Source organism: Malaclemys terrapin, chromosome 14 (assembly GCF_027887155.1).
Source record: "Malaclemys terrapin pileata isolate rMalTer1 chromosome 14, rMalTer1.hap1, whole genome shotgun sequence".
In the NCBI taxonomy this organism is placed as follows: domain Eukaryota; kingdom Metazoa; phylum Chordata; order Testudines; family Emydidae; genus Malaclemys; species Malaclemys terrapin.
In genome coordinates, this window is record NC_071518.1 from 2,973,169 (window position 1) to 2,986,637 (window position 13,469).

The following is a 13,469-nucleotide window of genomic DNA, read 5'->3' on the forward strand; positions in this document are numbered from 1 at the left end:
CTGGATCTGGCCCCCGAACTGTAGTTTGCCCACCCCTTCCTTTAACGGTGCCATGCTTTCGTGAGGGTTCCCACAGCTCTGATTTAGTCCATCTCTGTCTCTGAGCAGAGTGCAGACCACGTGGGGCCATTCCATTTCCTGTGGCATTAGCCCTGGCGTCCTGGCCACGTCTCAGCTTGGGTAGTTACGTTTTGCCCCAGCAGTGTCCATTGGGCACTATTTTTCCTTGTCCTGTCCCAGAATATTATACAGTGCAGCCAGGGGCTCGTACGCCACTTTCCCCACCGCCGGGGTAGCAGCTCCTGGCTCTCTACTCTGTGGAGCAGTGCAAGGCTTGGGGGAGGAGAGCCGCTGCGGAAGCACAAGGTGAGGGTTTCACTCTTTTCTCTATCCAAACACAGCGTGAAGGCAGCGCTGCTGCCGGAGTCGCACGTGATCCCTGCCTTACAACCCATCACACAGGCAGTTGCTCGCACACAGAACAGGGGCCCGAAACAAGAGGAAGCCGCGAGTCTTTACCTGAGTCGACAGCCAGGACTATGGCCTTGTAGGTGCTGTTGACTACGAAGCTCGACTCCCTGTCCAGAGGGAGTTTTGCCGTGATGATGCCATTTTCGGGGTCAATAGCCAGCCACCCGGCAGGGTCGTTCCCCATGCGGTACCTGGAGAGGAGGGCAAGCAGGGATGAGGAGAAAGGTCCAGCATGCGGGGCGGGGGCTGAGCAGGTGGGCAGTGCTCTATGGAAGCGTGAAATGAATTTGCCAGTGAGAGTTTAAGGCTGAAATCTCGCCAACTAGGTTTGCGACTATAAACAACTGGCCCCTTTCATGCTTACATCCCCTGCAGGAGAGGACCGGTCACCACCCTGCCGGGGGCTCTCAGGTGCTTGCTGGGGTTCACTCTCTCTCGCAGACTGCTGGCAGGAATGCAGCCTGTCTCATTTCAGCCCACAAGGGCTGTTTACTTGCCCTCCAGCCAGTGAGAGAGGAAGAGAGGTCCCAAGAGCACGCAGCGTAAAGGGACTGACGGGAAGAGCTCAGGACAGAGGTGTGGATGGGTAGAGTTGGCCGTGCCTACACTACAACATTACGTCGACGTTCAGGCAGCGCAGTCATTAAAACACTGTTTCACGTCACACTTGCTCCTTCTGTCAGCGGCAGAAGCACTTAAGTGGGGCACTGACCCCTACAGCCCTGCTGCCCTGGGCCTGACAGCTGGGAGCCTTGCTGCTGGGGGCTGGGGTGTCCAGCGTTGAGCCCCACGCAGAGCTGACAGCCAACAGGCAATGTCAATGACACGGTGTCTACACGGACACTACATCGACGGAGCACGACGCCTCTCGCGGAGGTGGAGTTATTAAGTCGGCGTAGTGGGTGACTGACATCGGTGAGAGCTACATTTCAGTGTAGACGCTTACACAGTGACATGTAAGCTGCCTTACGTCAACCTAACTCTGTAGCGCAGACCCGGCCTTCGTGTCACCAGGCAGCAGCTTGGTTGGCCTGGAGCTGCCGGCGGCTTGGCTGTGCCGCACACGTAGCTACGCCCCTGATCTGCTTGGTTAGCTGGGCAAACACCCAGCTCGGTATATTTCCAGTTACCCAACTTTCAAGCATGAAGGTAGATTGTGCCAAGTTAGGTCTGAGTTTTGGCAGGGCGATCGTACCACTGATCTGCCCGGAGAATTTGCCTTTATTTCCTTTCAAGAGAGCAGATGATTGAGATTTGAGATGATTTCCGATGCAGGAAGGAGGCGATTGCCAACAATCAGAACCTCCTTAGTGCCTGGCTTTCCCCGGGGCCCATGGGACAGGCCATGCACAGGCCACATGGTGTTTGCTGTGCAGCATTTCTGGACTGATTTGGGGTGGCCTGAGCAGCTGATGCACAAATCAAGTGGCTGTTGTGAGCTCAGTCCCTGGGGCCTGGCAAGGCTTCTCTGCAGCATTCCCGCCCTTACTTGATTGTCTGCGTCTGGCTCTTATCTGGGTCCCGGGCCGTGTAGGAGGTGACTTGCTGTCCCACAGGCAAGTCCTCTGAGACCACTGCTCTTTTGATAGGCGGATCAAAGACTGGGGCTTCGTTCACATCCTCAACGTTCACAGTGACGGTGGCTGTGGAAGTCGGGAGAGGCACGGAGAAGGGAATGTCGTTCGTTGCAGCAACGTGGAGGATGAACTGCCTTTGCACCTCAAAATCCAGGCCCTGGAAAGGATGCAGAGGAAGGAGTCAGCTTTCCAGGAGAGACACAATATAAACCCTGCTAACGCCCGGGAGAATTCCCAGCGAGAAGCAGCACTCGGAACGGCTGGGAGGCTATTCATCCTGCCCTTGGGGGAAGGACACACTAACCCGGCGGCAGAGGAACTCCGCCCATCAGCAGGCTCGCTTCGGGAAGCGCTTCCCCGGGTGCCTTCTGTCCAAGCCCCCCGAGTGCTCCACACGCACTTGCCCCCATGAGGGAGAACCCTCCCCCCCCACTGCTCTGAAGCGCTGTGGCAGGATTGCTCAACTCCAATCCCCCGACCGCACTCCCACCCTGCTCTTTGGTGCAGTTCCCCAGGGCCTTAGTGCACTGAGCCCTGTCCCCTCGTGGCAGGCCCACAGCCCCAAACCAGATCCTGAGGGGGGAGGGAGAAATTTGGGAACCTAAAGCCCCGAGTCCGTCCTGCCAGACAGCCCCCCAATCAGTGCTGGGAAGAGATTCAGAAAAGTAAGTCTCAGTAGAGCTGGGCCTGCGGGGGCTGAGGGTAAGCCCCTGCGACCCCAGACAGAGCCGTACCTTCCCGGGGAAGGATTCACACGCAGCAGGGCTCTGGGGACCCGAACTGGGAGCTCCCCAGGGCACCCTCTGTTGGGGATCATGCTCCTGGAGAGTGAGAGCAGTGACGGGCTGAGCCGGGCCGGTTTACGTTCCTGGGGTGAACACAGGTGCGTACAGGATGGGGAGGCAGTGCAGCTGAGGACCCCGGGAGACGTCCCCACCGGACTGTAGCATTTTCGAAGTCAGTGACATCAAAGTGGGGCGTGGGAGCGGAGGTGGCGCTGGGTGGGCACGACTCACCTGGGCAGTTTTCAGGAGCCCGTCGTTGTTGTTGGGGTCTGTGGTTATGGTGAAAAAGCCCCCTTCATTCCCTCTCACGATCTCGTACTTCACCCGCCAGGCCGGAGAACCCTGCTTGTCCTTGTCCGTCACATGCAGCCTGTCAACCAGCACCCCCGCTTCGTTCTCGCGCACCGTGGCTTGGTACTGCAATAGAAGGGACAGGCTGGATGCAGGGCGCCGCGCTGGCAGGCCAGGTACTGTGCAACCACCGGAGCACTTCTGGCAGCCCCAGAATCCCATCGGTTTTTAAAACAACAAAGCCTAAGTGTCTGGCTTCTCCACACAGGGGCAGAGTGCCACTGCTCCAGCTGCTGGGCTCCAAAGGGAACCCCAGCTGGAGATCCTGGCCCAGAATCACGTGCCTTGCTGTCACAAGTGGCACCCATTTCCAGGGAGCGCCGCTGGACCCAGAGCTGTACATGCTCCTCAAGGGGGCCCGTACATTGGGGGCGGGGAATGGAAAGTTGCACTCAGCGTTCCAGCGACAGAAGCCGTCTGCCCCTGCAGCTGCTATTCCATAACTACACGCCCAGAGCCAGGCTCCACAGCTAGGGGAAATCAGCAATTTCCACTGGCTTCAACGTAGCTACGCCGAGCTAGGATCTGGCTGTCAGCACACACAGCACGCAGGGCCCCAGCTCCCCCAATGGCTGGCGGTACTTCAGTGAGGTTGATGTTATCTTTGCCTTTCACTCACGTTCCTAAAGGGAGCAAGTTCAGGCAACTTCCAGTTAGAGGTGAATTTTTTTGGCACAGAAGAATTTGATTCTCTAACCCCATGGACTAATTCTGCCCCTTTGATTCTTCACCAAGTCTGGGGTTGAGAAATTGGACAGTTTTGTCAGGCATCTAACTAACTCTTTGCACAGATGTAGCTAATGAAATCCGCGGTGTTGGGAGTGGAGCTCCCGACCCGGGTAGTGCGAACAGAGATAGAAGCAGATGAGAGATTACGTTACCGTGAGTGGGTCGAACACTGGAGCGTTATCGTTGGTGTCGGTGACTTCAATCATTGCTGTGGCTGAGGTAGTAAAACCATCGCCTTGTAAGTCGGCAGCCTGGACAATCAGCGTGTAGTTGGGGGTCGTCTGCAAGCCACAAAAGTCACTTTTGGGTTAGCACCCAGAGGAGACGTCAGGCTCCTGCAATACTGGCTTTGGCAGGCCCCGCCTCTCTTCCTCTCGGGGGAACTTTTTATGATTAGTTTCATCGCTGTCAGAGCAGCCAGCAGGTGAGACAGGCAAGAGCTCCTGAACTCAGCTATCAAGCAGCACCACTCTTCTGACTGCAGGTGCCCTCTCTGGGGCGTTTCAGCCACGGAAACCCAGCAGTAACAGGTAAGGGAACCTGCTTCACAATTCAGCAGGCAAGCTGTCATTGTCCCCTCTGCTAAAAGTCAGTATTTCACATTGGTAGCCAAGAGCATTTTAAGCATTCACTTTCCTTTTCAGTATCTACAGTGAACAGCTTGGGGGTTTCTGCACATCTATCTGGGCTTGGACAATTAATCAATGACGTCAGTGTCACTTTGTATTTGTTAGAAAGTGGGTTTCCCTTGATCAGTAGACAAGATCCTCTGTGCAATTCCACGGCAACAACGTTTTTCTACAAAACCCAACGTGGGGCTGAGATTTGATGCATTTAAATTAGTTGAATTAACCGAACACGGCCAAACGATCAGGCCTCCCATGGGGGTGAGGGGCCAGTTTCTAGTGCTGCAGAGATGCCCGTTAAACCCCCCCACTGCCTCCCCGCCAAGCACAATTCACTCAGCCCAAGGGCTGGCCGGGCAGGGGCGGTCTAAAATGGCACAAGCGCCCAGGAGAAACAGAGACAGCGGAAGTCTGCCGAAGACATCCTGCAGCGTGACACGGATTGCGCCCACCACTCCCAATGCGTCTCGGTGCGGAGCTCACCCTTCCGAACCTAGGGCCGTCCATCCGCTCTGTGCAAACGTAACACACGGACATGCCTCCGACCCAACGCTGCGGTACTCACCTCTCTGTCCAGCCCAGTTCCAAGCACACTGATGACGCCAGTCTCTGAGTTGATGGCGAACATCCCGCGGTGGGGTTGTTCAGGTATCTGCTGCAGGATGGAGTAAGCAATGACCCCATTGTAGGTGTTTACACTGTCGTCTGCATCTGTGGCTGTCACTTGCATCACAGAGGTACCTAGGCATGAGTTCAGAGTAACATTATTTTTCTAGTTCTAGGACAAAATGAGATTGGAGACAATTCTCCAGAACGTACTGCCAGGAACAATCCTGCCCTGGCCCACCAAGGGGAATGGGGGAAGGTGACTAGATCAACCACCAGGCATTTCCCATCCCTAATGTCTGCCAATTCTTCTCTGTAGTCACCAAAGAAGGGGAATAAGATTGTAAGCGCCTCAGGGCAGCGCAGGCTGAGCCGTCGGCCCAGAGCCATCGATCTCACTGGGACGATACAAAGACTAAAGCCCTACGAGCATCTCACAGGTCAACGGACGGCACAATTTGGAGCCACATTTACTGTTACCAAATTAGCTCCTCTGTTCAATTCCAGTTTTCATACCGCCCCCATCAGCGGTATCTGCACCTGCTCCCTGCCAGCCCCAGAGCCTTCTGGGAAGGTAACTGGTCCCCTCCGCGGGTTCTGTAGCGAGGCGGGTGGTCAACCCCAGGGTGCCGACTCTCCTGCAGGATCGGGGGAAGGAACTGCTGGGTTGGAAGGGGAGGGAGAGCCTGCTCCAAGCCCTGCCATCCACACGAGCAGCACGCTCTGGACAAGGCGCGTCTGCTCAGTGGGCAGATTTTAGCCCCTTTGGGTTATTCTGGGATTTAAATTCTTCAAAGCAAAATTAACCCAACACTAAAACAGCCAAATCTCATGACCGGTGTGTCTCAGCCCCCACTAGGGGGCTCTGCTCACGTACCTGGCTTGGCTCCTTCTTCTATGGAGCCTGTGAAGACGCTCTGGGTGAACTGGGGTTTGTTGTCGTTCTGGTCGCTCACGGTGATGATGATCTCCATGGGGTCCTCCACGGGCTGCCCATTCGCAGACACAGCGTGGGAAAAGAGCTGCAAAGCCAGCACAGGGTGTAAGGCACCATCAAACCACCCTGCGAGTCCTACAGCCGCCTGGCCACGGGCAGCCAGCAGCGCCCGCCAAAGCCAGCCATGGCTCCAAAAGCAGCGGCCATGCTTGGCTTGTGCGCGGTGTTCCACACGTCCCTGCAGAACAGGAGCCCGAGCCTGGCTGGCTTAGCCAGAGGGGACTTGCCTTCGATTCCCCACCTCCAGCTGCTGGCTGACCATCCCCACTAGGGTCCTGAGTCCACACGGAACACACCCAGCCTGGGGGTCTGCCCAGCTCAGCCTGTGCCCAGGGTCCGGACAGCAGCCTTCAAAGGGCCAATCCAGCTCCCCTCCACACTCGGAGGATAATCACTGCCTGGCCCATGGACAGTGAGGTCCTGTTACCCGGGGAGGGGCCAGTCTGGGCTGTCCCAACCTGGGTGGATTTATGGTTTCTCCTCCCTGCTGGGCCAAACCCCGACATCAGTAATGGACACGGAGCCACCCGCTAGCCCTGCTCTGCCCAGCAGAGACCCACGGGCCCGTGACGAGGCATCCAGCCAAGCTTTCGGAGACGGGAGGCTCACACTGAACGTGTCTCCAAGCAGCAGGGGCCCTGCTGAGGCAGCGAGCCGGTGCCGGGCTGTCAGTGCGCTCTAGGCCCGATTCTCACCGATGATGGGGCCCCTCAGCTCCCGCTGCAGCTCTCAGCACCTCGGGGAGAGAACCGGGCCTCAGGGCCAAGTGCTGACGTGACCAAGTGACCAGGGCCGGGCACAGAGCAGGAGGCGGTGCCCAGCTGGGGTCAGCAACTCCTCTCTGGCTTTACTCTGCCGGGCCCCGGGGAAGAGACCGTGAGGGGGAGGTGAGGGAAGCTGCCTTCTGGACCGTGCAGTACAAGAAATGCAGTGAAACCCAGTTCACTGGAGCCTCTGGCCCCTTCCCAGCCACCTCCAAGCTCCAGGGGCCATCAGCCCCTGAGAACATGCCCCTGCTCCATCCACGGCACCCAGGGACTCACCGTGTAGTGGCTGATGTCCTCTCTGTCCAGCGGCTTCGTCACCTGCAGCCACCCCGTCTCCCTTTCGATGATGAAGACGCCCACAGGGGGGGTGTCTGCGCCCTGCCCCGTGATGCTGTAGAAAACCTTGATCTCTTTGTCCCTGTTGGATTTGATCTGGTGCCGGAGAATGGGAGTTAGCCGGTGGATTCTGAGCACCGGGCCTGCCCCAGCCTGTGCTCCCCTCCCCGTCTGTCCAGAACCCCCCCAGTCCCTGAGAAGCTGCCCCGACATTCAGGCTCCTACTCACACACACTCCCCACATTTGCCCCATGAGAGGATACGGCCGAGGAGGACAGGCCTGGAAGGCGGGTTTGGTGCTACACAAGCCCAGTAGCAGACAAAGGGCTTGGGTGGGTTCTGTTTGTGAACGCTGACAGAGGAGACGTCCAGGGGCGGATGGAGCCTTCCCCACAGCGCCGCGCTGCATGGCCGCCCTGTGGCAGCAAGCTAGGGCACGAGACCCTGGCAATGAAACAGCTCCTCGGCCCGCTGGATGCGCTGGGTGGAACCAGGGTGTCCGATCCCAAGAGCTCTTCCAAACAAATGCCAACCACCCATCTCTCCACGCTCCCCCTCTGCCTTCCAGCTACCCCGCGCTGCCGGCTCTCCAAAGAACCCCCCTCCTCACACCCCAACAGCGACACACCCACCACACCGCGCCTGGCTGGGACGCAGGGCCAAAGGCCTCCCCTACCTGAACCAGCGGCTTGGGGAAGGGCCCCCTCTCATTCTCAGGGCAGTTGATTGGAGGGATGACCCAGTCCCTCTTCTGCCTCTTCCGGCTGGGACGGGACTCTGGGAAGATGAGTATGTCTGCCTGAGCATTGGCAGGGGAGTCCTGCAGGGAGAGACACACACGGTTCACAGCGAGGTCCCTGCATTAGACACAAGGCGGCTGGAGGTTTTCACAAACCGTCCGAGATCCAGCTCCACCCGTTACACAGACAAATCCAGACTCTGGTTCCCCACCTTCTGCTAAGGGCTTGAGGAGCCATTGGCTGTGAGCTCTTGCTGGTTCACCGCTGGGCTGGGCTGGAATTACACGGAACCTCGGCCTGTCCCTTTTAGAGCTGGGCCTGGCGCTTTGTCACAAGGGACCTAACAGGCCCCAGACCAGATTCAGAGCAGCAGCTGCCAGCTCTTTCGACTGCTGCTGCACATTGAGTGGATGTTTCCAGAGAACCATCCACAGCGACTCCAAGATCTCAGTCTTGAGTGGGAACAGCCAATGTAGACTCCATCGTTTGATATGTGTAGTTGGGATTCTGTTTTCCAATGTGCATTTATCAACTCTTTCCTATCCACTTTCTCCACCCTGGTCATGACTGTATAGACCTCTGTCATATCCCCCCTTAGTCGTCTCTTTTCCAACCCGAACAGCCCCCGGCTTTTTAATCCCTCCTCATGCAGAAGTTGTCCCACACACCTAATCGGTTTTGCTGCCCTTTTCTGAACCTTTTCCAATTCCAACAGACCTGTTCTGAGATGGGGCGCCCAGCACTGCACGCAGCATTCCAGGTGTGGGCGCACCAGGGATTTATGCAGTGGCTCATTATCTAGCCCTTTCCTAGTGGTTCCCACCACCCTGGTCGCTTGTTTGGCAGCCGCTGCACACCGAGCAGAGGTGTTCGGACAACAGCCGCAGTGCCAATCTGAGAGGACAGGAGCCAGAGCTGGAAGAGATCCAAGCTCCTAACTGAGCGCCAATCCTGCCAGGTGCTGAGTGCCCTTCGCTCCCGCTGACGTGCAGCACCAGGTGCTTACAATTTACAGCCTCCCTTTCACCCCAACCCTTCGCCCTCTAGCGCAGCAGCTCCCTGGCAGGAGACTCGTGAGGGAACACAACGGCCCCCGACGGATACCGGGGCAGACGGGTCGCGTGAGCCAGCCCCGCTGGGCTTGTCGCCATACCGTGTGCCGGTGGTGGCGGTGCCCGTGCCCCTCTCTCTTCACGGTAACCTTGGCAGAGTGCTTCTTGCTGGCAGAGTCCCAGGCATGGATGAAAAAGCTCGTTTCGTGCCCGTGGAGCTGGAGGAGACGTTTGACTGAGACGACGCCGTCCGTGTGCACTTTGAAGCGCGTGTCATCCGACAGGTACGCCGTCCGCTTCCTTCCTGTGCAGCCCTCGAAGCTCACTGCAGAGAGGGAGACAGCAAAGCCCGGCGGGAGAAGGGGGTTAGAAACAGAGCCACCTGCCCACCTGCGTATTCCAGTCCTGCCCCGCAGGATACCAGGACAGCCAGCGGCTGGACGTTCCTCTCTCTGGACTAAGCCCCACCCGCGCTAACCCCGCCAGCCAGGGGCCTGTATCTCCTGCGCTGCGCCAGGCTCCGGGGTCCTCGCTCTAGCACTTAGCAGCCTGCTCCCCTGTTCTGGAGCTCGGAAAGCTGCTGCAGAGAATGCGAAAGGGGACGGACGGGGCGAACGAGGGGGGCTGGTGTTAAAGCCTGAGCTTTGCCAGCCTCCTCGCCCGTAGCAGTGGGCTGAGGGCAGGAGGTTTCACTGAGCTGCCACCCACCAAGCGCAGGAGAACCCGGCTCCTTCGCAGCACCGATCTGCGAGTCCGCGAGCAGCTCAGAGGCCAGGCCACAGCAGTGCAGAACATCTGGACTCAGGGACAAGGGCCATTACTAACCCATTAGCCACTACGCGGCTCCCCAGCCACAAAGCCTTAGCAACTCGGCCTCTTCCGAGGGCAGGGAGAGACCGCAGGTTCAGTGCCCGCTAGCAGCGGGCGGGGTCGTCAGAGAGGTTCTCAGACTGCAGGGATACGGTGGTTGAGGAGCGAGGCTGGGCTATCACTCGAAATGGAGGTGACTGGGACGTGAACTCTACCCTGGAGTACTGGGGGCGGGGGGAGTGGTGACCTGCGTATTCGTACACACCAACGGCGAGCTGTACGGTCGATCGCCCCCTGGGAAACCCAGCCAGGAAAGCGCCCCAGCCAGGCCTCAGAGGCTGCGACCCAGCCGCTTCGCACTCGAGTTAAAGCAGATGCTGCCCGAGGAAGGGCTGCTTTGGAGCAAGGTTGCCTGACCTGAGATCTCAGACATTACAGACGCCATTGACAGCTTTCTCGAGGGAGACGCGTCCCCATGTAGTCTGCAGGCACCATAACATCCCACCCCATCCTACCTGCTTCTAAGCAAAGCTACAGACCCAGCTGCCAATAGCTAACCCCCCACCCCCACCCCGGGATCCGGTACAGGCCCAGAACTGACGGTAACGGTCAGTGAGTCTCTCCGGCTCTAGCTGAGGTACCAGTCTCAGGCAGAGGGTGCCCGTGCTCCAGTTTCCTTGGCCCTGGGGACAGCGGCACCTTTGCCAAAGCAAACAAGCAAAGTTTTCCTGAAACAGCAACGCTGGGGTCTGGGAGCTGCCCTGCTGGGCTCTGGGAGCTGCCATGGTCTCCTCGGGGGCTGGTGTAAAATGGTTTCACTTGGGGTGAGAGATTTATGGTGGGTTTGGTGGGGCCCACACTGGGACTATCCGGTAACGAGCTCTGCAGGTCCAGTCACCCAGCGCTGCGGGCCCAGGCTGGAAGGGGATTCCCGTAGCTCACAGCCCAGGAGCCGCTGGAGGGCTTTGCTGCACCCTCCCCTCAAAATCAGACCCTGACCGGGGCATCAGCAACTTTTTTTGCAAGGGTGGTAGTAGCGGGGGGGAGGCAGAGGGGCAGCTTCTGTTCCAGACCCCACATATCCTGCATTTATTAATGCAAGCCCCAACTATGGGGGGGTAGAGGGGGATGGGAGCTTCTCCATGCCTGATCCATGCTGAATGCAGGCTTCCCTCCCCTCCCCTCTGCCCCCCGCACAGCAGGGAGTCCCAGGTGCTGTCTAAGCTCAGGGCTCATGGCAGCCCCGCTGCTTTGTCATCACAGCTCCAAGCTAAGCAGGAAATGGCTGCGGGCCCCCACGCCCTCCCCTCCCCCAGGAAGCGGGGTGATTAACCTGGGAAGGGACGGTCTGGAATGCGGATGCTCCCGCTCAGACAACCATCCCAAGTGGTTACAACTAACGTAGGTGAGACCCACCTGCCCCTTCCCGGGGGCCAGCCCCCCAGAGCGCCGACCGGGCAAGGGGCTCCTCGCCCCAGCTCCCGGATCTCACCCCGAGGAAGTGAAGTGTTGCCTAATCAGTCTTCCGCCCCCCGCCCCCGGCAGAGCCCATCCCAGCTCGTGCACTAGGTTATTAATGCTCTGCACGGTGGGGGCGGGGGGGCCAGTCAAAGCTTTCACAGCACAGCCCTGCTTTAATGGCCTCTCTGGCTCTCCTTGCTAGGCCTGCCAGCACCAAACAGGGAGCAGTTCGGGGGGGGGGGGGCGGCTCCACAACCCGCAGCCCCCAGCTGGAGAAGCGACATGGCCGGCTCCCACGCAGGGAGAGCCAGCGCCCCTCCGATTTGGGTAGCCTCCCATTGCTGGCCCCTGCTCTGTACAGCTGTACGGGGGGGGCGCGGGGGGGGTGCATCCTAGCAGGGCCCGGACAATCCACAGTGCAGCCTTCCTAGGAACAGCGCCATTAAAGCAAGAGCCTCTGAGGGTGCGGAGTGGGCCGCTGGCTCCGCGGGTAGCTGAGTGCCCCCCGCAATCACAGCAAGTGCTGCAGGCACTTCCCAGGCAGCCGCCCGGCTCCCAATTACACAGCAGCACAACTTCAGAACCTTTCGCCCAGAGGCTTCTCGGGCCGTGACGTGTCAGATCAAGAGCAGCCAATACCCCAAAGGGCTGCATGTGCGGGGGGGGGAGTGGTGATGCAGCAAAGTTCATAGGGGGTGGAACTAGGGTCCTGGGGGTCCGGCCACACCCCCGGCTTGAAGTGGTTTCCAGCATACGCAGGGTTTACAGTTTGATTCAATGGCTCTCAGCTCCCCCACTGTACAAATTGTTCCAGCACCTGGCAAAGTTATGGGGACAGAAAATCTTTGAAGAGACCCCCTACTCCGCTATCTGAACAGGAGATTTCCTTTCTCCCTGTTCTCCTGCTGAAGAAGAGGGGCCTTCGGTATCTGCCCTCTTTCCCCCCACAAGCCATGACTAACAGGCGCCTGCATCAGGGAAGGAAGACGGGCTGGTTTTAAACAGGACTTTGACCACAGAACCGCTCCTAGGGCGTGTAAAAGTGCTACGTTCACTGTCCCATCCGCCAGCCCCAGAGGGCACAGCGGAAACGCATGCAATGCTCTCCTCTGTCCACACTTACCGTAGCACGAGTCCCACGCCCGTGGAAGTGGTTTTGTTTGCTTCTCATGAGCAATGTACAATGGGAAATGTTTCTCCATCTCTTAACACCTAACTCATTGGTTCTCAAACTGGGGGTCGGGACCCCGTGTTAAGGGGGGGGGCTAGGGCTGGCTTAGATGTGATGGGGCCTGGGGCTGAAGCCCAAGGTGCATTGCCTGGGGGCAAAGTCCTTGAGCTTCAGCTTTGGCCCCCCTGCCTGGGGCAGAGGGGCTTGGGCTTTGCCCCCCCGGGTCAGCAAGGCCCAGGCTTCGGTCCCCCCTCCAGGGTCACATAGTAATTTTTGTTATCTGAAGGGGTTGTGGTGCGATGAAGTTTGAGAACCCCTCAGCCCTGGAGAGGGTCTCGCCTCCTTAGGCGGCAGATCCATTAGCAGACAAGTGGTCTCGCTGGCCCCGAGCACCGAGGCAGGTCACTCTCCGTGCATGTTCCCAGAGACCTGTTACACAGCAGGTACACACGTGGCAGCTGGCTGGATACATGAACGGAAAGGTGCTTGCCCCAATCCCCCCCCACCATCACCACCTTCCCAACCACAGCAGGCTACGGTCGGTGCTATTTTGGGTAATAGCCTAAGGCCAGTTCCCTCCCACTAAGTATTAGAAACAAACAAGTGTTGGGAAGTTCAGCGTCAATCCATGTTGCTGGGAACCAAAAAGCTTCTCGGTTAGAACCGTGACACCCAAGTCAGGGAGTGGAGCGATTTTGGCAGAAACCAGCGTGGGACATTTTGATTCCAGGCAAAGGCTTTTGGCTGTGTTGTGTGTTGTAAAAGCCTCATTTTGTCATGCAGAAGAGTTAGCTAGATGGCCAGACACCCCGATCAGGGTTAGAGAGCGTGCAGTTCTTCTATCACACAGGAACGGTGGGTGGAGCAGTTTGCCCGTACCTGGCTTGTCTACACCCAGACTTCCTAAAAACCGGATTCGTTAAACTGAGGCAAACCCCTGGGGGGAAACTCCTCTGGTGTAAAACTGGTGATAGTGGTTGAGCTTCAGCA

At 58.3% G+C, this 13,469-nt stretch overlaps 1 protein-coding gene across 1 annotated transcript in view; it reads right to left on the bottom strand.

The window, feature by feature from the left end:
- The window catches only part of CDH1 (cadherin 1), a 42,833-nt gene that overhangs the window by 7,145 nt on the left and 22,219 nt on the right, over positions 1-13,469 (bottom strand). Inside the window, exons 3-11 of the mRNA XM_054048916.1 lie at positions 9,139-9,362; positions 7,922-8,065; positions 7,186-7,341; positions 6,023-6,167; positions 5,105-5,280; positions 4,066-4,194; positions 3,065-3,250; positions 1,961-2,205; positions 520-662 (exon numbers count right to left, since the gene is read on the bottom strand). Coding sequence (XP_053904891.1) covers positions 520-662; positions 1,961-2,205; positions 3,065-3,250; positions 4,066-4,194; positions 5,105-5,280; positions 6,023-6,167; positions 7,186-7,341; positions 7,922-8,065; positions 9,139-9,362 — 1,548 coding nt within the window. The remainder of the gene's footprint in view (positions 1-519; positions 663-1,960; positions 2,206-3,064; positions 3,251-4,065; positions 4,195-5,104; positions 5,281-6,022; positions 6,168-7,185; positions 7,342-7,921; positions 8,066-9,138; positions 9,363-13,469) is intronic.